This window comes from Dichotomopilus funicola (assembly GCF_033296635.1).
Source record: "Dichotomopilus funicola strain CBS 141.50 unplaced genomic scaffold C8A04scaffold_50, whole genome shotgun sequence".
NCBI classification, from domain to species: Eukaryota; Fungi; Ascomycota; class Sordariomycetes; order Sordariales; family Chaetomiaceae; genus Dichotomopilus; species Dichotomopilus funicola.
The window spans coordinates 120,639-143,073 of record NW_026944071.1 but is presented as its reverse complement, the minus strand read 5'-3'; the positions used below and the strand labels follow the sequence as shown (position 1 = coordinate 143,073).

Here is a 22,435-nt window from a genome sequence, read left to right as displayed (position 1 = left end):
TAATTAGTGTGTACATCTCTCTCCTATAATGCTCAGTTATAACACCTCTTCATGAGAACTTTTCCCAATCACAACCTCACCACTGCACTTTAGCAACGAAATTCACACCAACACCCCTTTTAGGTTCTTTACTCTTAGCATCAACCTCCGCAATGGCCAGGTAGGAAAAGAGGAATGAGGTTGGATGGGATGTCAAGGGGGGAAATATCAAGAACTATGATTGACAGTGAAAGTCGTGTCTAAGTTGAAATATACACAGAGGATGTATGTACAATAATCTAAGAGAGAAAATATCTGCAGTTCCTCCGCCGATGCCCAACCTTTATACACATGAAATGAACCTCTCCGACCCCTCCACCCCTCACCACAACCCCATACCGTCACCGATCCACAGCACAGCAGACCATGGAAGGCGTCCCTCATTTAAGAGTAGGAACCCAACAAGGCGCTTAAACCTTGATGTGGATGTAGTTGAAAGAACTCTTGGCAACAGTGCGGGTGCCGTAGGCCTCACGCTTGCCGTAGTTGTACTCCTCGACGGTGACGGTGTCAGTGCCGACGGCGGTGACCCAGGCGACGTGGCCGTAGCCGCCGGCGTTGCTCTGGGCGATGGAACCGGGCTTGGGGGTGCTGTTGACGGTCACGCCGGTGCGCTTGGCGGCCTCATCCCAGGTGTTGGCGTTGCCCCAGTTGGTACCCTTGTACTGGTTGTGGAAGTTGATGCCGAGGCGGGAGTTGATGCGCCACGCCACGAAGGAGGTGCACTCTGGACGGGGGTTAGCATGTTAACGCGCAGCAGGGAGGGGGGATTGGAAGGCGGGAAAATAAAAAAGACATACGGCACTTGTAGTAGTTCCACTTGTCGACACCGCCGCAGCTGGACTTGTACGGGTAGTCGTCCGTGCGCGGGCCCGGGATGGTGCTGCCGCCGCCGCCGGTCGAGCACTTGCCGGTGACGTAGTCGTTCACGCCGGTACGGACATAGTAGTCGGCGACGTAGCAGCCATCCTGGGTCTTGTCCCAGATGTTGTTGCCGCTCACGGAGGTGCCCGAGGTCTGGCAGCTGATCTTAACGTCGTCGTTGAGCTTGTAGGACTTCTTGACGGCGTAGGAGGTGCCAGGGCCAGTGCGGCAGTTGACGACGCTGCCGGTGATAGGGTAGGCCGAAGTAACCGAGACGGCCAGGGCCTCGAAAAGGGCGGCGAAGACAAGGAACTTCATGGTGAATGAGTGTCGGTAAGTGTTGTTATCAGTGCTGTGGAAAAAAGCGGAAGAGACTGTAAGGATGATTGATGTCTGAGGGCTGATATCTCCAAGGACATGAGAAGTTGTGATCGGCGGGCGCGTCTAGATCTTTATACTCCGTGCGCGATGTCTTTCCTGGGTGCGGAATTGCTGTTGTGTACGGAATTAGATCGTGCCCGATCTCAGCTTCGACCCTTGACGACGAAAATGTTCCGATTTTGGAACCACGGTCCCACGCGTTGGCCGACGTTGATCCTGAGCAGTTCCCCCTGACGGAGCTTTTTTGGCGAATGTTCAAGCCCGACAGTAAGACGGGCCAATTTTCGTCAGTGTGGGTAACCACTGTGGGCTCGCCTGGTCTGCGGCGCGAAATTGCACGTGTAGCAGCCGTGGCTTGACAGGCGAGAAGTCCCCGTCATGAACGGGCAAAGGCTGGCCCGCGTTTGGCGCATCTTGCGGGTACGGCCGTGATGTGACCCTCCCGAGTGGGCTGAGTGGCTGACCCGGGCTGGATTTGGCGCGCTTAATTTTAGCTGCATCGTCAGGGCGAGATCGTCAGCCCACCCTTTTCAGCCCACAGCAGTCCCCTTCCAACAGGGACACCACCACAATGTGTCCGGCAACAACCATCGTCGTCTGCCGCAGGATCCGGTCGAAATGTCAGCCAAGCGTCCGAGACGGACTTGTTGAGACTATCGACAATGCCCCAGACCGGACTTCGGTGATGAATTCGAGAGAGACCCCGTTCCGCTGCGAAAATGCAACAGGCCTGCAGCGAAAATCAATACTTCCCCTTATCCGAGCCTGTCTGTTGCTGTCTGTTGTCTCATTATCCTCAACTTGAGCAGGTCAATAGCCAGATACACCCCCACGTACAGAAACACCTCCCTATTCTCGACATCACTCACATGTTGATGTGTGAGATGTGCGATGCAGCTGCGTTGGATGTCTTCGGTTGGTTGACAGGACCAATCGTCGGCGGAGATAGCAAGGTGCAGAGTGAAACATCTGCGCCATCATCCATGGCGACACAGGTTTAACGTTATCAGAGACATCCAGGTCCAGGATTCCCCGCGTCGCGACAAGCTGCCGGCCGAGGGCGAACACAGAGTCACCCTTCAGCGCTCGCAGAGTCGCGGATGTTGGAGTTTCTGCAGAATCAAAGACGCCAAGGACGGCGAAGAGTTCAAAGATCAACACCGGGTTGGATTGAAACTTATACGAGAGTTAATTCCGGCACTTCTTCTCGCCTAGGTCGCTTCAACGTTTGTCGACGTTGAGTCTTTGCGAGGGCGACTTCAAGAGCGAGGAAACCGAGATGTCCTCCTCGTCTCTTCGTTCTTCGGATTCTCGCAAGAAGCCCAAACGTGCCTTCCGTTGAGCGTCGCGCAGCATCAGCGTCGCATTCTCTTCTGTGAGTTTTGACTTGAAAGTCAAAAGGCAGGGGCAGCCCGGTGTCTGGTTTGGGCAGGAGCCTCACCCAACTCGTCAAACCCACGGTGATTGGCTGCAAAACGGGAAAAAGAGGGGCCCATTTGCATTTCTATTTCCAGCACATCCCCAGTCCCGTCTGATTTTGTTTCTCCCCCACAAAGTGGCGCAGCAAGGAAGAACAACCGATCGAAGACATCCAGTCTCTTCTGCAGCACGCACCGCTCCTTCATCTCGTAGCCCTGGTTCGTGCTGGTTCGTGCAGATCTGGAAAGCCGAGCATTGGCGGCCCTCACAGTGGCCCTCAAGTGGCCCTCTCGCAACGCTCTTCACACCAAAGCTGGGACGGCTTTTGCAGTCGCCAAGAAGATTCAGGGTCCACGGCCACAGCGCGTTCGTCCGGCCAGCCGAGGCATGTAACATGTAACCGTCGGCACTCGCCGCTTGTCGTCTTTAGGTCAGGGTTGGGCAATGATCCAGGCCGATCTCTCCAAGATCCCAGTCACTGCCCATTTCCCCTTGTTCGTTTTTCTGCTATTCCTGGAAACAGAACAGAATAGAAACAGCAATGGAAACAAGAGAATGGAACTTCCAAGATCTCATCAGCTCGGATCAGCAGTTCCATAACCCGACGAAGACTGCCCTGGCCCGAAAATAACAGAGAATTTGGGAGTTCGGTTCGTCGGGCGACGGGGATAACCATGCGCATGGACCATGGAGTTGCGCCGAGATAGGGGATAGAAAACAGAACTCCAGAAATAAACATCACCAGTCAATGCGAGCAGGTAAGACGGGCTGGCGTGAGGCCGAGGGTGGAACAAATTCCGCACAATCAACACCTTGGGTCTTGGAATGCTTAGCCTCGAGAAACTTGTATATAGACGCCAGAAACTACGGCTTCACAACATCTAACCTTTCGATATCTCCAAACACACACATTCATTCATTCTACCATTTCAACCTTCAAGTTTCCTTGGATCTCTTTCCTTGCTCCATAATAATCTCAGCATCTATCTATATCTCTTATTTCTTTCGATTTTCTCGTCTCGAAATAATCCAACACCGCCAAAATGAAGTTCACCATCGCCGCCCTCGCCTCCTCCCTGGCCGTCGTCAGCGCCTACCCCATCACCGGCACCACCGTCAACTGCCGCTCCGGCCCGGGCACCTCCTACGCCGTCAAGAAGAGCTACAGCCTCAACGACGACGTCAAGATCTCCTGCCAGGCTGCCGGCACCTCCGTCAGCGGCAACAACATCTGGGACAAGACCCAGGACGGCTGCTATGTCGCCGACTACTACGTCCGCACCGGCGTCAACGGCTATGTGACCGACAAGTGCGACGGCAGCGGCTCATGCGCTGCGCCGGCGTCCAACTCGGCGACTGTTGATCTGATTGCTAAGTCGGAGGGCTTCCGCGCTAGCATCTGTATGTTGAATCATCTTCCCAAGGGACCTTGAAATACTTGTTATCATTTAAGAACCCCTTCTAATCAGTTCGCCCACAGACACCGATGCCACCGGCCACGCCACCGTCGGCTACGGCCACCTGTGCACCAAGTCCAAGTGCGCCGAGGTGCCCTACAGCATCCCCCTCTCCACCGCCAACGGCAAGAAGCTGCTCGCTTCCGACATGCGGGTGAGTTCCCCAGATAAACCTCCCCTTTTCGAAACCCCCCAATCTCTAACAAAAACACCCCCAAACAGAAATTCGAAACCTGCATCACCAACATGCTCAACTCCAAAGCCGTCCTCAACCTCAACCAATACGGCGCCCTGGTCAGCTGGTCCTTCAACGTCGGCTGCGGCGCGGCCGAGGGTTCCCAGCTCATCAAGCGTCTCAACGCCGGCGAGACGGTCAACACCGTGCTGGCTGACGAGCTCCCCAAGTGGGTCCACGGCGGCGGTGTTGTGCTGCCTGGCCTCGTCACTCGTCGCAAGAATGAGCTCGCGCTTGCGAAGACTTCGGGGTCGGGGGCTGCGCTGCCTGTTAAGTGCTAGATTTCTTTTTCTGGCTTGAGGTTGCTTTTCGGTGGAGGGTTGGACGAAGATATGAAGGGGGTTGAAGATGGAAAAGGAGGGGGTTGTTCGTTAAAAAGTGACGGGAAAATGTGTTGGGAGTAAATATTTTTGGTGCTGTACATAAAGTTTGACAGAGGGGGGTTTGACCTCCCCATTCTAGTATATAATCTTTTTCCTTGTTCTCCCAACCTACTGTGTACTCTCCCCCGTTTCAACTCAGTCGTGGAGTGTCAGAGTGATAAAAGGTTTGTCGGACTCTCTGCTGGTTACCTAGGTTAGTGGGAGTAAGGGCTCAGTGATCTTGCAGTGTACTTTGGCGATGACTATGCCCCAATCAATGCCCCGTCAGAAAGCTGGCTTGCCCCGTCTACACTAGAAATTTGATAAACCCATTAACAGCAGGTGCAGTATTTGGGCAGTTGTCAAACCCGGTATGGTGAAATAAATCGGGGAACTCTTGATAATTAAACCTAAGAGTACTCGATGCGGCGTGCTCGCAGCTTGCTGATCGATAGATTTTAGGCGGATGAACCATGTTGAGGCTGATCACTTTTGCGAGCCATTGGTTTTATTAGGTCTTGGTGTTGAGAGCATTAGTTGTGTCGCCCGTGGAGTGTTCCGCTGTTATAAGCTGAATTAACCGGTGTCGTTTCAGTTGCAGCGTTGATACCTAGTTAAGAAGCTATGACACCACAGGCCACTCACGTCCTCAGGGATATGAGCGTGGTTCTAGAATACAAAGTACATCGTGCCTTTTTAGCTTGCCCTTTTTAATCATCCGCTATGGCCAAGATTGTAAGTAAAGGCCTAAACTGACGGTTGGCGTTGGGACCGAGTAGAATCGAGAAAAATGATGACATTGCAGCCGCGTTGTAATTATTAAAAACGCCGCAGAAAAGAAAATGATACTGTTGGACCTATTCTCCCGATATTTTACGCATAAAACATCTGTAAACTGAAGTCGAGACATTAAAAACGTTAAGAAATAGAAAGCCGCGAAGAATTTATTTACATTGTACTGTGTCGAGCCAAACTCATACAGTATACTTGTTATGTAAAGCCGTTGTTCCACAGCAACAGGCGTGAACACTTCGAACGAATAAACGGAATGCGTTTGCAAACAATGACAAACAATGATTTCGACCAGTAATATTCCTCCAACATATCCATTGGTGCGTTTGGGCAAGGCTGGAAGGTGCGGCCAACATGTCGCGGTAGGCCTCAGCGGGGTTGCCAACCACATGTGGCCACCCGGCAAACTTTCTCCCTCTAATTATATTAACAGACAACGAAAAGTTCTTCTACGCATCAGGTCCCAGTTCCCTTTCCTTCGCACCTTCACCATACCTACCATCATAGTTGAAGATTATCAGTAACAAGGCGACAAGTGCAATGGCAAATATGGCGGTGCTCTTGCTGCTCTACGGCCTGGTATGTCTTGTCTCGGCATTTTAAATTAAAATACATAAAAAACACTAACATTTCCTAGCTCATCCTTGGTCTCACGGGCATCGCAATGTAACCTCCCCGTCTCCCTCCTTCTCATCCATAACTAACCTCACCTAGCTACGAACACATCACCCTCTCCAACCTCTCCCTCCCCATCTCTCCGGCCCTCACAATCCTCACCGTCCTCCTCCCCATCCTCTCAACCTTCACCACCCTGCTCACCACGCGCTTACTCCCTTCCAACCGCGCCCTCACCAGCACCCCGGGTAACACCACCTCCCCCAACAACAACAACCACACCACCCCTTCCAAATCCCTCACCCGCCCCCTTGGCCCCCTTTCCAGATCTAAACTCCTTCCCCCCCTCCTAGCCAACACAACCCTCCTCCTCCTCCTCACAGCCCTCGCCACCCTCTTCACCTCCCCTCTGACCACAGGTCCCGCTTTCACAACCTGCACCCTCTCAACACAATGGCAATCCCTCTACTCGTCCAAAAACGAACCCGCCATCCGCGCCATCCAAGACACGTTGAACTGTTGTGGCTTCCGCAGCACGCGGGATCGGGCGTGGCCTTTTCCGCGGGGGTCGAATCCCGGGAAGTGGGAGGTGTGTGAGGAGCAGTTTGGGAGGGATAGGGCTTGTCAGGAGGGGGGGGGGGGGGCGGGGGGGGGGGGGTGGGGGGGGGGAGGTTGGGGTGGTGGTTTGTGTGGGGTTGCTGCAGGTTTTGGGGGTTGTTATTATGGCGAGGGGGAAGAAGAGGCTTGGTGGCTTTGGGTTTGGTTCTGGTTCTACGTCGGGTGCGGCGTCGGGGAGGGGCGGAGGTAGGAGATGGGGGTGGGTCGGGGAAGTTTTGGAGCGGGTGTTTGGCGGGGGAGAGGATGGTTGGGGTGTGAATGGGGGGGGATATGAGGAGAGGGCGGGGGGGAGTGGTAGCAGGAGGCCGTTGTTGGCTGGTCCTGAGGGAGAAGGGGGTCAAAGGGATGAGGAAGCGCAGAGGGGATATCATGAGGTGGATGATGATGACGAGGATGGTGATATGGAGAACGGAAGACAGACAAGCGGCCGGGAGGAAAGGGGTGAGACGCAGAGGGAGGGCTCGTATGGAGCTGTGGGTGGTGGTCCGAGGGTTGAGCCGGCTCATCTTGATCCTTGGGCTGGTGCTCATCGGGGATGAGCAGAGGTGGTGAAGCTGAGTTACTGGCAACGAAGGAGACGATATATCGGGGGCTCCAGTGGGAAGATGGGGACATGGCGAGTGATTTTTAGTTTTCGATGTCTAGGCTTTTCTTGCGGGTCTGAGAGATCAGAGATTTAAACCCGGGTATTTATCCATTCAAATCCAACATATCTACACAAATTATTTACTCTCCGCCTCTGTCACTCCATTCCCCGCCGGCTTCCCCGAGTTGACCGTCTGCCTCAACGGCGGAAGCAAGCTCTTCGCCGTATGCCGCGCCTGCTGCGCCAACACAGCATCCATCAACACCAACGCCGCCATGGCCTCGACAATCGGCACAGCCCGCGGCACCACACACGGATCGTGCCGGCCCTTCGCAGCCAACACCCCCTCCGACGTGCCATCATAATTCGCCGTCGTCTGCTCCTGCCCAATCGTCGCCGGCGGCTTGAACGCCACGCGGAAATAAATCGGCGCCCCGTTCGAAATTCCCCCCTGGATCCCGCCCGAGTAATTCGTCTTGGTCGTCAACTTCGGCCGGGACGCACCAGACTTCACCGCCCCGCTCTCGGCCACGCTCGACGGTAGCGCCACGTCGGCGGCCGAGACAAAGGGGTCGTTGTGCGTCGACCCGGGCACCTCGCACCCGCCGAAGCCGGAGCCGATCTCGAAGCCCTTGGTGGCCGGGATGCTGAGCATGGCGTGGGCGAGCTTGGCCTCGAGCTTGTCGAAGCAGGGCTCGCCCAGGCCGCTGGGGGCATTGCGGATCACGCAGGTGACGGTGCCGCCGATGCTGTCGGAACGGTCGCGGAAGTCGGCGATGAGGGATTCCATGCGGTCGGAGGTCTGGCGGTCGGGGCAGCGCACGGGCAGGAAGGAGTCGACGGCGGGCCGGTCGATGGATTGGAGGAGGGAGAGGTAGGCGGGGTTGGTGCTGGCGCTGGGGTGTTCGGGGGTTGGCGGGAAGAGGTGGACGTTGCCGACGGAGCTGGTGAAGGCTACGATCTCGACGCCGTAGGCGAGTTTGAGGTACTTTTCGGCGATGGCGCCGGCGGCTACGCGGCCGATGGTCTCGCGTGCGCTGCTGCGGCCGCCGCCGCTGCTGGCTTTGACGCCGTATTTCTCGAGGTAGGTCCAGTCGGCGTGGCTGGGGCGGGGGTAGATGTCCATTGTCTTGTTGCCGTAGTCTGTATTTATCTCAGTTATTTATGTCCCCGTCTCTTCCTTCCTCTCTCTCGAGGAATGTAGGGTGCCTACCCTTCGGCCGCTGGTCCTCGTTCAACACCATCATGCCAATGGGCGTGCCCAAGGTGACGCCAAACTCGGTGCCGCTCTGAATCAGCACGCGGTCCTTTTCGTTGCGCGGGGTCGTGATGGCGCTCTGGCCGGGACGCCGGCGGGTCATCTGCGGTTGGATGTCGTCTTCGGTGAGCTCCATCCCCGGCGGGCAGCCGTCGACGATGCAGCCGACGGAGCGGCAGTGCGACTCGCCATAGCTGGGTTCATTAGTTTTTATTTTGTTTTGTTTTGTTTTCTTGTTTTGGGCTCTCCAGTGCTTCAATGCGGGGCGTGGGAAGGACTTACGTGGTAACGCGGAAGTGATCGCCAAAAGTCGACATTTTGGAGGGGTAATTGGTAACAATAACGGAAAATAAGATGCTCAGATCGAGGGATTGGTTTTCTTTTAATCCAGAATCCAGTCCAACGGCGGCGCAGGAGAGACCGAGATAATATTCTCCGTGAGTCAGCGGGGCACGGCGGCACAGGTCGTGGAAGTTTATTTAAACCCAGAAGTCTCCGTTTGGGTAAGAGCCTGGAAGGGCTGGAAAAGTTCATACCCGGGACCCTGGACCCCTCCATGCGCCGTCACCGGACAGCCGCTGACAGGGGGCGTGGGGTGATTGTCAGTTACACTCGTTGGCTTGACAGCTGCAGGTGGGGCATTTCGGGCTGTCCCGCTGAGCCCCGGGCTGTCTGCACTCAATAGGCTGTTACAGTAATTTACTCGGTGTCGACCAATTCATGGATTAACAGACAGGAACAAAACAAGTCGGCAATTCGACGAGGATAAATCCGGTAATTAAATAAAAAAGAATTGATTCCACCCCATCCCGCCTCCATGTTATAACACCACACTCCAGCAACCCCATGGCCTCCTCATCCCGCCTCAGGGTCCTCACCCACTCCGCGTCATCATTCTCCCGACTCGTGACCACCTCCCGGATAATACCAATATATCGTCAATCCAGCTTCTGCAAGTCCAGGTTCTACACCCAAGAACACCTCGCCCGCCCAGTGCAAATCTACCGGTCAACCTCTTCCGACCCTTACATCAACCTCTCCCTCGAACACCACCTCCTACAGAACTCTCACCCGGACTCAACCATCCTCTTCATCTACACCAACCGCCCGTGTATCGTCATCGGGCGGAATCAGAATCCCTGGCTGGAGGTGAATCTAAGGGCGTTGCGGAGGGGTCTTTCTCCAGTATCATCCTCACCATCAGCATCATCATCTGGTAAAGATGCCGGGACCGGGAGTGCGAAGAGTGAAAATGAGAGTGACAAGGAAAAGGAGAAGAAACGGCGACCAATCGCCCTCGTCCGCCGCAGAAGCGGAGGCGGAACAGTTTTCCACGACGAAGGCAACACCAACTACTCCGTGATCTGTCCGCCACGGGTATTCGACCGCGACCGCCATGCCGAGATGGTTGCACGTGCCCTGGGATACCACACCAACAGCAGCAGTGGTAAGGGGTTAGGGATCAAAAGGGTCCGGGTGAACGAACGGCATGATATCGTTGTTGATATCGACGACTCACAGGCGAATGGGGATGGAGGGAATAAGGAGGTCAAAACCTTCAAAATCTCCGGCTCAGCATACAAACTGACCCGCACCCGCTCGCTGCACCACGGTACTTGTCTCTTGCAGTCTCCCAATCTCGCACAGGTGTCTGCCCTGCTGCGGTCCCCGGCAGAGGGGTTCATCAAGGCGCGCGGGGTCGAGAGTGTGCGTAGTCCGATTCGCAACGTGGGGGTTGCCGAAACCGATTTTGTCGATGCTGTTGTTGCTGAGTTCAAGGAGATGTACTCTGGTGCCGAAACTGCTAGCGGACAAGGGGAAGGGGAAGGGGGAGAAGTAATGATCGTCACCGAGAAAGAAGCACTCGCCATCCCCTCGGTAGTCGCCGGTGTGCGGGAACTGGCATCCCCCGAGTGGATCTTTGGCCAAACGCCGCAGTTTACTTTTTCCACGCGGCCGACCGAGGACGATCCGCGGGAACGGCCGGACGTGTCGCGATATAACTTGCCTGATAATGTACGTTCTTCCCTTTCCCCCCTGTCCCTTCACCAGCCCTCCCTAGTACCCTACCTCCCAACACTAATTAATCACCCCAGTTCCAAACCCACCTAACCCTCCGCCACGCCCTCATCCAATCCGCCACCCTCACCGGCCTCGCCCACCACGACTTCGCCCTCCCGGATGACGAGGACCACCCCGACACCCTCCTCAGCCACGCCCTCCTCCACACCCCCCTGCACCACATCTCCGACTGGCGCACCACCCTCCGCCAAGCAGCCGCCAGCAGCGAACTGATAGACGGGGATGTGAATGTCGATGTGGAGGTGGAAGAGGCGGGGGTGTTTTTGAATGAGATGTTTGGGGTTGTGCCTGTCACAAAAGGGGAAGGGGGTGATGGGGACGATGAGGAGGGGGGGTCGTTGGCGTTTATGGTGGTGCAGGGGGTTACGGATGGGGTGCTGGGGTTGGTGGGTGGGGTTTCGGATGCGGTTGTTGGGGTGGCGGGTGTTGTGGAGGCTATTACGATTCTGTGAGGATGGGTGTGGGAGGAGGATGGTGTCCTGGAGGAGTATTGTCATTTAGACAGCCCGTGTGGGTTACGGATGAGGGGTGCATTATCTATATCGTGAAGTTCAGACGCCAGGACCAAAGTTGTGAGGTTGTCACGATATAGATAAAGAAAATATTGGGAAATGTACACTATGCATTAGTCGTTTACAATGAAGTGGTCGTGGCTAATGCTCTCCCTGGATGTAGACCGTCTCTCTGCTAGGGTCAGAAACAGCTGAAGAAAAAGGAAAGGAAATGAAATTTGTTGAAGAAAATAGGGGCTTAAAGAGAGCGAGAAAGCGGAAAAATGAAACTGAGAAAGTAAAAACACGGAATTCAGGCGGTTTACAACCAGAAAGCAGAGCTTCTCAAGTCGGAAAACAATTTGTCCTATGAATTGATGTTTTGATCTCCGGAGTTCTGCTTGATACCTGAGGGTGATACCGAGCCGTCTTATGCTTTAATCCCGTGTCACACTATATATTATCCTGAGCACCGCCTCAGGCATCTTATGACACAGCAAAACCGATTCAGATACATACTAATTAGCAAAAATCCTCACCAACTTATCCACACTCCCCGTAGCAATCAGCCGACGAATCTGCACATCCGACACACCACCAGCCTTGCTCTTATCCAACACCGACCCTCCCCCTTCACCACCCTGCTCCGGCCCCGTCTTCGTCACCACTCCCGGGGCCCACCGCACACAAGTGATAAACTGACCATGCGCGTCCGCCAGCACCTTCACGCATTTCCCGTCCTGGCTCAAATCCCAACACCGCAGCGTCTTGTCGTCGGCGACGGACAGCAGGTACTTCCCGCCCGGGTGGAAGACTAGTCCGCTTATCCAGTTGTCGTGCCCAATGAGCGTTTTGAAACAGATACCCCGGGCGTCCCACAGCTTGATAGTTTTGTCCCGGGAGCCAGTGGCCATGAACTCGGCTGTGCTAGTCGCTGAGGGGGGCTTTTTGAGCCCGGCCATCTTGGCGAGATGCGCGTAGGACGCGGCCGGGGCAAAGGCACAGCACCGGATGCCGTTATCGTGGCCGGTCATGACTACCTTGCTTTCTGGTGGTGCTCCGGCGGAAATATCCCACAGCCGGGCCGTTTGGTCCGTCCCGGCCGATATGAGGTATCGTCCGTCAGGTGAAGGACACACGTCTCGAACCCAGCCAGTGTGGCCCTGGAGGGTCCGAACACAATGTCCCGTGGAGATGTCCCAGAGCCGTAGCGTCTTGTCTCCGCTTGTGCTGACGAGGAGGTTCGTCGGCCCTGGCCCGGGTATGAACCGAACTGCGCTGACGCTGTGTTCATGGCCTGTCAACGTCCGGGTGTTCTTGTAGTCATCCGCCGGGTCCCAGAGCTTGATGGCCGAGTCCGAGCTGCACGAAGCGAGGAGGGTACCGCCTTGGGGCCCGCCGTAGTCCACATCCAACACGGCTCTTGTGTGTCCCTTGAGTGTTCTCTCTAGCTCGCCCAGCTCCCAATCCCAGATCTTGATGGTGGAGTCGTCGGACCCCGAAGCCAGGACGGAGAACGTCGGGTGGAAGGCGAGGCAGTTGACGATGGCTTGGTGGGACTCGAGTGTGTGCCGGGTAGGGGCTCGTGGGAGCCAGTCGGTCGGATCTTGGTTGCGCTTGGCGCGGGCTGCGTGTGACGTGCTCTCTAGCTCGGATTGTAACGCATTGTTTCGGGCTTCGAGGTCCATTGCCTGAACAAAGAGTTGGTTAGCAGCCGCTGACACAAATTTATGAGAGAAGAAAGAGGGTAAGCTAGCTAAATTAGAGCTAGAGGGACGAGAGTCCATACCTTCTTCTGCAGACGCACTACGCTGGTCCATTTCTTCTCCAGCAGCGACTGGTATTTTGCCGTCTTTTCGGCGTCGAGGACATCTTCTCCCACTCCAAGCTCCCCCCTGAGCGTCGCGGCCGTCGTGGGCAAGTTATTGCCGGTCAAGTACGCAATGATCGACTTGTGCCTACCGAGACCGTGTCAAACAGCCAGCTTCAACCGTCGGGCGCGTGCGACCCCGCCATGACGTACAGTTCCTCGGCCTGCCTGTTTGTTAATAGGCCGCTCATGGTGGGGATTGGTGTCAGCTTGGCTGTTGAGTCGCTGTGGGTGTTCGTCCTCTCGAGAGTTACCGTGTCGGCTGAGGGAGCTCAATCGTTCGGGTCTTGGGAGAAGCTCAAGCTATTTAGGGAATGAATGCTTGGGGTTGTTTGGGGTGGCTCCCCACTTTTAACAAACGGCTGTCCCCACACAACGGTACTCCCAAGATACAACGTACTGTACTTTCCTTTACGAGCACCTTTTTCTGGCTCTTTGACCTGGAAGCTTCAGATTGAGTATTTGGCAGCTAGGTACGTAGTTAGGCCCGTGAAGGTGCATTTCTAGCGCCACGGCGTGCTTCTCCATAACGTTGTAAACCCATCCAGTTGGCATCTCGGTAGTAAGGGTTAGGGTTAGATTCGAGACGACGGGGTCACATTTCACCGTGGTTGGGGTTCGAGTAGAGCCACTCCTGGTATAAACAGGTCAGGATTATGGCTCCTATCACCCTTATTGCTTGGTGAGAGAATAAAAGGGCGACCTGGAGGAGAGCGACTATGAGACTATGAGGTGTCTTCGGGATGAGAGTCCGAGACAAGATATCAACTCACGAAGAGGCTATAACTCTTGAAAATCTGGACTTTTCCCTCAAAGTTAAGACTGAGTCATGTAACAAATAGAATCGTTTGTCATGGAAAGGTCTTCATATTGACTGCCTGTCCTTAATCAAGTGATAAGAGGTTTCACAAAGAAAGACTAATGTCGGGCAAAGGTGTTGGTTTGAGCTACGGATTGCCTATTTTGGAAGCCCCACGACGCTTTCGGGGAGATGTGGCCCGAGCGCAAACGCTCTCGCTTGGAGCACGGGCCAATTGATGTCCTGGCACGCAGACCGCTTACTAACTCCCGCGACTCTCATCAATACTCCCCCTTCCCTGGGGCTTAACAGGCAAGTTGACGCCGGTGAGCTCTTGGTAAGGGGAATTGGTGATTACAGTTGTTAGAGTCATTAAAATACTTGCACCATGACGACCCAAGGCGAGACCCCCAGCACCCACCAGTCGACGCTCGATGGCGACGATCTGTTTTTTGACGATTCCATGCGGCTCGCCACTCACCATATCCCCAACATCTTACCGCACGAACGTGTATTTCCAGTCCAACTTGGATCAGAGTTGTTCAAGCTTTCTGGGGCGTCCATATCATCGGACGGTGCGTTTCTCCTCTCCGATACCTGACTGGAAGTGGCCAGTTATCATGAAAGACGACCAACTCAGCTCACACCATCTTAGCACCATCATACTTCTCACAGTACTTCAAGTGCCAGATCGAACGGGCCCACGCAGCTGGCCAGGATATTGGATCTGCCATCCGCACTCTCTACATCGATCGAGACCCAGTAACCTTTAGAGATATCTCGCTCCATCTCCAAGGGTACCATGTGCAACCGCGTGACGCGACACATTTCGTGCGCCTGTTCGCCGACGCCCAGTTCTATCACCGTGAGATGCCCACCTCCCTACCCACCACACTCGCCATGTGAACTTCATCGACCTTACCGTTATGTCTTCTACAGTGCCCAAGCTAGTCTCCCAGCTCTACGAAGAGTCTATTTTCACCAGCATCGGCAGCGTGGAGTTCCGCATCCCACGAGACCTCTTCGCCGACCCAGGCAACTCCCCAAATTTCTTCACTCTCGGCTTCTCCGCCTTCTTCTCGCACCCCGGGGGCGACGTCTTCCCAGGACTCGATCGCGAAGGCTTGCTCCGCCCGCCGTCTATCGTCCCACCCTCCGTGGAAGGTCGCAGCCCCGAAATCTTCGCCCAGCTCATCCACCTTCTGCGAGGCTACCCCATCCACATCCGCAACGAGACGCATCGCGCCGAGCTACTACGCGATTGCCGCTACTTCAACTTCAAGGGGTTAGAACAGAAAGTAATCCCGTGTGCCACTTCCTTCAACCTCGCCCGGGGCCGCGATGAGATCGTGCTCCGACTGCGGGATATCCTCAAGAGCGGTATCTCGGTCGTCTGCGAGCCCACCGCCGCCGACCCGTTCGCCGGGTGGGTGAACTATGCCCGGCCGTACACCGACGACAAGCCTGCCGAGCTAGTGCTCGAGGTCGGCGATGAAAGCACCCGGTTGCAGTTCGCGCCCGGGGCGACAACCACGGGAGAGGCGCGCGCTGAGTTCTTTGGAGAGATGCGCACGCGTGTGACGAAGCTCCTGGAGCTTATTGCCACTAAGCTCAGTTTGCCGCCTACGGCACAGCTGGGTCAGTTGACGGCTACGGGGCGGGGGCATGCATCGAACGCGCCGGCGCCGGGGGATACGCCGCTGAGTGAGGACCTGGTCAAAGTGGTTCTTGATGCCGACTCGAGTGTGACGTTGGACGGGAAGCCATGGGCGCCGTCGTCGGCGTCGTCGGCTGGGGCGGTTGAGGATGAGGACGACCGGTTGGCTTGGATGACGGGGAATGCGACGGATTCGAGGAAACGGAGGCGGGTGGATGAGCAGGGTGGGGACCGGGAGGAGGAGGAGGAATGGATTATCAAGACGGGGCAGTGGCGGTTGAGGATTCAGGGGCTGAGGCATGGGAAGTCGCCGTTGGAGTGTTGTTTGGTGGCTGTTAAGTTGGATGCGTACAGTTCGGAGCGGGCGAGGAATGGGCGGAGGTCGTTTTTGGGGGGGTAGTTGAATAGGTAGTGAAAAGGTTGATTTGATTGTATGCGGAACGGGTCTGGATAAGAGGTTACTTGATATTGTGGTCTGCGGAGTGTATAACTAACTCTCATGCAAACATTTCATATCAAGACGCTCTCTCTCTTAGTTTTGCTGGTTTCTCAGTGAACCAACACTGCGGTGATTTCCTCGGCTCTCTTCCAATCCCAATGTGCTGATCGGCCCAATTTTACTGGCGAATCAACCCCGGCTAGGGAGCATTTTCCTGAGTTGCTTTTTGTGATAGGGGCCCGAATTTTCCAACGCTCAACGGTGGATCGTTGAACGGCGAGAATCCTCTTGAGCGCCTCAGAAATCCAAGCCTTTGTTGATGCACGAGATAGCACTCCCTCCTAGGTTCCCAGCCGTGCAATCAACTCCTTGTTCCCATGAATCTCCCAGCGGTCTGGTGCGAGAAGACGACGGCACTTGTGGTGGGGCCGGCGTGATTGGCGTGCACGGATCATCTCTCGACGCGAGCACCCCTGCAGGGCCCTGCAGCGACGTCGCGACTGGCTGATAAAGCACAGTGGAGAGACGCGCTTGCCCAGATTGGGGGAGAGCAGCTTGTCAACAATCAAATTTCCCCACCAGGTGTTGACCCAAAACGACCTTCAGGCTTCCCGCTTAAGCTCAATTTTCCACTCCGCCAGTCCGCAAGTCGCCTTCTCCTAGGCCCAAACACCCAACTTTCCGACCATCCCAGGTTTTCTCCACGAATTTGCACACCTTTCTCGACATCGCTATCAAGATGCGTGAAATTATCAGCTTGAACGGTATGTTTGGAGGAGCATGCAGCCCGCTGCAGTTCTTTTTTTCTGTGCTTTTCCCCTCGTCCGACACGCGACTCCGCTTGGGGACCACACCGCATCCGGGGATGCTGGAGCGGCACCGGCGGGATAGCTGCACCTGCCTCGACTTGACAACTTCATTTGATCTTCTATGCTTGCTATCGAGAAAATATCATACTGACATTCATCGCGTGTAGTCGGCCAGGCCGGTTGCCAGATCGCCAACTCGTGTTGGGAGGTACGCGGACCCCTCAGTCTCGCCGGGCGAACCCTGCAATATGATGGGAAGCCTTGGTCAACCTGATAGTCGGGTTGAAATGGTGACGATACTGACATTTCCATAGCTGTACTGCCTTGAGCACGGCATCCAGGTATGTTGCTTCCTCAATATTTGTGTGTTCTTGCCACGATGTTAGCTGACCGCTCCTTTGTTAGCCCGATGGTCTCCTGACCGAGGAGCGCAAGAAGTCCGACCCCGACCAGGGCTTCAGCACCTTCTTCTCTGAGACTGGTAGCGGCAAGTACGTGCCCCGAACGATCTACTGCGATCTCGAGCCCAACGTCGTCGACGAGGTTCGCACTGGCGCCTACCGCGGCCTGTTCCACCCCGAGCACCTGATTAGCGGCAAGGAGGATGCGTCCAACAACTATGCCCGTGGCCACTACACGGTCGGCAAGGAGCTGATCGACCAGGTCCTCGACAAGGTTCGCCGCGTCGCCGACAACTGCAGTGGTCTCCAGGGTTTCTTGGTGTTCCACTCCTTCGGTGGTGGCACCGGGTCTGGTTTCGGCGCGCTGCTCATGGAGCGTCTGTCGGTCGACTATGGCAAGAAGAGCAAGCTTGAGTTCTGCGTGTACCCGTCGCCCCAGACGGCCACCTCGGTGGTTGAGCCGTACAACTCGATCCTGACGACCCACACCACCCTCGAGCACGCCGACTGCTCGTTCATGGTGGACAACGATGCCATTTACGACATTTGCCGGCGCAACCTGGGCCTTGAGCGGCCCAGCTACGAGAACCTGAACCGCCTGATTGCGCAGGGTATGTTTATGCCGCATGATGCTCGTAAGATGAGCAGCCTGGCTGACCCGTTAATTAGTTGTCTCCTCCATCACTGCGTCGCTCCGGTTCGACGGCTCGCTTAACGTCGACCTGAACGAGTTCCAGACCAACCTGGTGCCGTACCCGCGTATCCACTTCCCGCTCGTCGCGTATGCGCCGGTCATCTCGGCGGCCAAGGCCGCCCACGAGGCCAACTCGGTGCAGGAGATGACCATGTCGTGCTTTGAGCCCAACAACCAGATGGTCAAGTGCGACCCCCGCAAGGGCAAGTACATGGCCACCTGCCTGCTGTACCGTGGTGACGTTGTGCCCAACGACGCGCACGCTGCTGTGGCGACCCTCAAGACCAAGCGCACGATCCAGTTCGTCGACTGGTGCCCGACTGGTTTCAAGCTCGGTATCTGCTACCAGCCACCTCACCAGGTGCCCAACGGCGACCTTGCCAAGGTCAACCGCGCTGTGTATGTTCTGTCCAAGTTTTTATGTTGTTTTTATCTTTTATTGATTGCTAACGAGTTGTAGGTGCATGCTGTCCAACACCACTGCGATCGCCGAGGCGTGGTCCGCCCTGTCCGAGAAGTTCGACCTCATGTACTCGAAGCGTGCGTTCGTGCACTGGTACGTGGGCGAGGGTATGGAGGAAGGCGAGTTCTCGGAGGCCCGCGAGGATCTTGCGGCTCTGGAGCGCGACTACGAGGAGGTGGCTGCCGACTCGCTGGAGGGCGAGGAGCTGGAGGCCGAGTACTAGGAGGTCGAGTACTAGCGAGGAGGAGATGTGCGTGGTAGTAGCCTGTTGAGGCCTTGACTCTGGTGTCTTTATTAAATTTTTGACCGGGACTCCCGTTTGGCAACGGACCTCTGCGTATGGGTATTGGCAAGCGCCCGTGATCTGTTAGCCGGACGTAGTCCCTTTTAATCGACAATACAGACTGCTCTATTCAGCTAATTTAATACAAGTGGTGAATGTTGTTTCGAAATCGGGTTAGTCGATGCTTAAGTGTTCTTCATTCACTGAGGGTGGGTGGCGGGGGTTGCACTTGCCTCTTCAACATTTCCTTTACACTAAAAGATCTCGACCTTGCGCCTGTTAATGTTCGAGTGCTCGACAATATTGACCTAAGTACTCTGAAGATTGAACGAATGGACGAAGGGAGCATGAGGTATGAGAGAGACGTGCTTGGTGTAACGTAAAACCAGAAGGGTCCTTGAATTCCCGAGTTCGACATCCGCGGAATAACGGATCCGGTAACGTTATCTGAAGCGGCTGGATATTAAATTGGTACATGGATTTGATGCGCCTGCAATACGCTCTAACTAGAGTGCAACGATTATACAGAGGATATTAAAAGGTGCTTCTCACATCTCCAGGTACATAACTGTGCTCTACGATTATGCGGCAGGTTGCCAATGTCGTCGCCTGCCACGATCTAGTTATTTTATGACCACTGTCCCAGAATTGGACTTTCCAACGCTCCGGATGCGCGAATATTGGGCTTCAGAATGGAGCAAGTCAAAGAGGGTATCATAGCTAGTAGGTCTGATGTGCGATGTGAGTGGTAACCCTAGTTTATATTCGCACTGGAATACCAAGTCTTCAGAATTTTGCTAGTCCTTCATAGAGTGTAAACAAACTCAGTGTTCTCTCTATCTGTCAAATCAAGGAATTCTTGATTCTCAAGTTTGGTGTAGGACGGCTGAGCCCGGATCAGCGCCTTCTTCTTGTTCTGCCGGCGATAATACCACCAGATGAAGAGTATGTCTCCCAGACAAGCGGACCAGCACACGAGGATTATAATCTGGGCTGGCCTGTAATCGGGCGCATCCTGCGGTCGGAAAGTTTGTGGGCCTTGGGGATATTAGCGTTCTTGCGACTCAAATCTCTCTTGACAAGACATCCTTACCGATTATGTTCCCCACGCAGTATGTGACAAGATATATAGCCGCTACCATAGTCTTCTTTGTCCAGCCTTTCAACCTGTTAAGCGCTGCTGCGAAGCTTTGAGGAAGTACATACCTGCGATATTTGTGGAGATGAGTGATAGGAGCGCGACAAACGGTGTCGGACTCGCCTGATTCGGTTAGCCTCCCGCGGATTCTCGGAATGCCAGCATCAGACTCACCTGTGTGAAGTAGTACCCCACCAACCGCCCGGCTGGCTTGTCGAGGGGAATCGCAACAATTAAGATCACACCGAAGATAGCAAATAGAAGGCCGGACATAGATACCAACAACCGACTCCCGAGGCGGTCGCCAACATACCCGCAAATCAGTAAGGCGATGATCTCGACAGCCCCTCCAGGAGTCCCATACAGAAGGCTCTGCTGCGGAGTATAGCCAAAAGAAACGATAAGCTGACTGAAAAAGTTGGTGAGGCCTCCATTGGGAATATCAGCCACCAGTGCGTAGAAAGCGAAGGCCCAGACCATGGGATCCAGGAAAGCCTCCTTCATTTGGTACCACTTAAAGTGCTTGTTGCCGATACCCTGAGCGTTAACCTTGATTCTGTGGACGGCCAGTACCCGCTCCTCTGGGGTGAGAAACCGGGCGTTGAGCTGGTTGTCGGGCATAACAAAGAGGAATATGATGCCGGCAGCGATCGTTAGCAAACCGGTAAAAACGAAGATGGCTTTCCAAGGTGCGATTGAGAAACCATAAACAGAAGCACCGTGGGCAAATCCATATGCTACCAAACCGCCAAATATCTGCGCCTATATTCTGTCAGTCATGCCAGGTCGGTTAAAACCAGATTGCGGCACTCACAAAGCCATTGAAGCAGAACCAAATGCTGGTGCGGAAACCTTGCTCTGATTTTGTATACCACTTGTCATATATTAATATCGGAGGGGCCCTGGTGGTATAGTATACTGATCCCGGAAGCGTACCTGTGATGTGAACAGCGCAAAGCCAGGAGTGACAGCGGCCTCGAAAATCCCTAGGAAGAGGCGAATGACAACGGCGCCTGCGAAGTTCTCTGTCACAGCAAATAGAGCGAGAACAAGCCCCCACATGATGACATTGAAGGCCGAGTACTTGGCGAGGGGAAATCGCTGCATAAGGCGGTTGGTTGGAAATTCCCAGCCGAGATATCCTAATTGAGAGGACGGTCAGCAGAAGGAGCAGTGAAACGGGGTGCTGGTGTCGAAACAAATGCTCACCAAAGTAGAACAAGCTTCCCAGCCATTGATAATTGTCCCCGACGAGATTGAGGTCCTCCTTCAGACCCATGATGCTAGCGTAGGAGATGGTGGTTTCTGCGAAGTGTAAGCAATCTTCTCTCCATGAGAGTCGAGGCTCAGATTCCTTACTGTCAAGATAGTTGAGACAGTAAATGAGACACATCAACTAAGAAGCTTCCGTGTAAGCTTTTGGGGAAAATATCAGATGAGTGTGGACAGCAAACATACCGGCATGAGGTTCCAGTCGATCTTCCGTAGCAGATGACGTTCCGTCTCCGCATCGAGATGGATTGCGTCGGCATTATCGCCGGTGACAACCTGTAAAGCCTCATCGGCGTCGACTTTACGGTGGAGAATCTCCCCGACAATTGGGTCCCTTGGGGTGAGCTCCACATAGTTCTTCTCTTCTTTAGTACCGGACATTTGGGTTGTTGTAAACGGTCGGGATAGAACAGCGACAAAATGGGGAGCCTTTGAGAGGACAAGCAAGATTAGGACCAAAAAGACGGAAACCGTTAAGAATCACAGGATCGATCAATTGACCCCTTCTTAAATTAGAGATCTCCGATTTAGCGCGGCGTGGTAAATCCCTGATAGAAACATATTTCTCTCCTCACTTTAACCCGCGGTCGATCGTTACCACACACAACACGTCCTTCGACTTCCCCTCTCAGCTCTCTCCATCGCCGAATTATTATGCAGATTACGGAGCACGGAGTACAGGGGTTGGTATCGCAGTGTGGTGTTGACGTGTGGGGTGCAAGGATTTGTGCGGGGTTATGCGGGGTTGGCTCGTTGACCTGCCCGTTCGTCATCACAACAAGACTGGCGTGCTTCTGATGTGTCCGAAAGTGAAGAACAGGATCTCTATTTTGGTATACCGAAGCAGAAATTGCCCTACCATTTTGAATCCCGGTTGGTTAAGCCTTTTGCTCTCGAGGCTTGTGTAGCCTTCTCCCGAGTCATGCCGAGGAAAGGATGTTGTTGTATGGGTGACAGGTATTTTTGGTTGGAGCCCCCCTTCCCCAAACTGACTGTAAGCACGTTTAACAACTTATCTGGGCCTGAGAAGAGATAGGGAGAAGAATCATCCGAGTGAACAAATATATACCTACTTTGCCGCTGTAATTGGCGGTATTGTTGTTATCATCATGGCCGTGTTAGGCTTCTCCACTAACGATAGGCATTGCGCCAGTTCTATTCTCATTGTTCCGGTTGTGTACCGTTTCTGATATATTCCAGCTCTCTGGAAGGACCGATCCGAGTTTATCAAAGTCTTGTTCCTTTTCCTTCTTTTTGGATTTGGAGCCACAAATAAGGGTTAACCGGTCAGGTGAACCGTAGTTGGCCGAACTCTATAGCTACCGACCTAGCCTAGGTACCGAGGCAGGCATAGACATGGTAAAAAATTCAGATCTGGCTTGGCTGTTTCTGCGCCGTCAGGATCATTATT

The 22,435-nt window shown here is 54.5% G+C and overlaps 9 protein-coding genes across 9 annotated transcripts; 5 read left to right on the top strand and 4 right to left on the bottom strand.

Moving 5' to 3' along the window:
- Positions 1 to 449: 449 nt before the first annotated feature.
- On the bottom strand, positions 450 to 1,221 carry C8A04DRAFT_38665 (CHAP domain-containing protein; the record flags this gene model as incomplete). The annotated part of the gene is made up of 2 exons (XM_062784305.1): positions 450 to 766; positions 840 to 1,221. The coding sequence occupies 2 exons, from the start codon at positions 1,219 to 1,221 to the stop codon at positions 450 to 452; spliced, it is 699 nt and encodes a 232-aa protein (XP_062635383.1).
- Positions 1,222 to 3,746: 2,525 nt separating this feature from the next.
- C8A04DRAFT_38664 (lysozyme-like domain-containing protein) lies at positions 3,747 to 4,676 on the top strand (the record flags this gene model as incomplete). Its single annotated transcript, XM_062784304.1, has 3 exons — positions 3,747 to 4,104; positions 4,184 to 4,314; positions 4,383 to 4,676. 3 exons carry the CDS (start codon positions 3,747 to 3,749, stop codon positions 4,674 to 4,676), a joined length of 783 nt encoding a protein of 260 aa, XP_062635382.1.
- Positions 4,677 to 6,098: 1,422 nt separating this feature from the next.
- C8A04DRAFT_30413 (uncharacterized protein) lies at positions 6,099 to 7,321 on the top strand (the record flags this gene model as incomplete). The annotated part of the gene is made up of 4 exons (XM_062781367.1): positions 6,099 to 6,128; positions 6,187 to 6,215; positions 6,264 to 6,753; positions 6,869 to 7,321. The coding sequence occupies 4 exons, from the start codon at positions 6,099 to 6,101 to the stop codon at positions 7,319 to 7,321; spliced, it is 1,002 nt and encodes a 333-aa protein (XP_062635381.1).
- A 183-nt stretch (positions 7,322 to 7,504) lies between these two features.
- C8A04DRAFT_13615 (chorismate synthase) lies at positions 7,505 to 8,943 on the bottom strand (the record flags this gene model as incomplete). Its single annotated transcript, XM_062777779.1, has 3 exons — positions 7,505 to 8,511; positions 8,582 to 8,820; positions 8,909 to 8,943. 3 exons carry the CDS (start codon positions 8,941 to 8,943, stop codon positions 7,505 to 7,507), a joined length of 1,281 nt encoding a protein of 426 aa, XP_062635380.1.
- A 529-nt stretch (positions 8,944 to 9,472) lies between these two features.
- On the top strand, positions 9,473 to 11,160 carry C8A04DRAFT_38662 (uncharacterized protein; the record flags this gene model as incomplete). The annotated part of the gene is made up of 4 exons (XM_062784303.1): positions 9,473 to 9,513; positions 9,589 to 9,811; positions 9,893 to 10,642; positions 10,723 to 11,160. The coding sequence occupies 4 exons, from the start codon at positions 9,473 to 9,475 to the stop codon at positions 11,158 to 11,160; spliced, it is 1,452 nt and encodes a 483-aa protein (XP_062635379.1).
- A 557-nt stretch (positions 11,161 to 11,717) lies between these two features.
- On the bottom strand, positions 11,718 to 13,260 carry C8A04DRAFT_38661 (LIS-1 2; the record flags this gene model as incomplete). Its single annotated transcript, XM_062784302.1, has 3 exons — positions 11,718 to 12,890; positions 12,989 to 13,157; positions 13,223 to 13,260. The coding sequence occupies 3 exons, from the start codon at positions 13,258 to 13,260 to the stop codon at positions 11,718 to 11,720; spliced, it is 1,380 nt and encodes a 459-aa protein (XP_062635378.1).
- A 996-nt stretch (positions 13,261 to 14,256) lies between these two features.
- On the top strand, positions 14,257 to 15,925 carry C8A04DRAFT_38660 (uncharacterized protein; the record flags this gene model as incomplete). Its single annotated transcript, XM_062784301.1, has 3 exons — positions 14,257 to 14,443; positions 14,524 to 14,733; positions 14,808 to 15,925. The coding sequence occupies 3 exons, from the start codon at positions 14,257 to 14,259 to the stop codon at positions 15,923 to 15,925; spliced, it is 1,515 nt and encodes a 504-aa protein (XP_062635377.1).
- Positions 15,926 to 16,703: 778 nt separating this feature from the next.
- Positions 16,704 to 18,554, top strand: C8A04DRAFT_30407 (tubulin alpha chain; the record flags this gene model as incomplete). The annotated part of the gene is made up of 6 exons (XM_062781366.1): positions 16,704 to 16,728; positions 16,941 to 16,981; positions 17,088 to 17,114; positions 17,179 to 17,785; positions 17,844 to 18,267; positions 18,329 to 18,554. The coding sequence occupies 6 exons, from the start codon at positions 16,704 to 16,706 to the stop codon at positions 18,552 to 18,554; spliced, it is 1,350 nt and encodes a 449-aa protein (XP_062635376.1).
- Positions 18,555 to 19,419: 865 nt separating this feature from the next.
- Positions 19,420 to 21,405, bottom strand: C8A04DRAFT_13645 (major facilitator superfamily domain-containing protein; the record flags this gene model as incomplete). Its single annotated transcript, XM_062777794.1, has 9 exons — positions 19,420 to 19,652; positions 19,708 to 19,773; positions 19,821 to 19,875; positions 19,927 to 20,514; positions 20,567 to 20,626; positions 20,689 to 20,894; positions 20,962 to 21,057; positions 21,112 to 21,148; positions 21,211 to 21,405. 9 exons carry the CDS (start codon positions 21,403 to 21,405, stop codon positions 19,420 to 19,422), a joined length of 1,536 nt encoding a protein of 511 aa, XP_062635375.1.
- Positions 21,406 to 22,435: the final 1,030 nt, after the last annotated feature.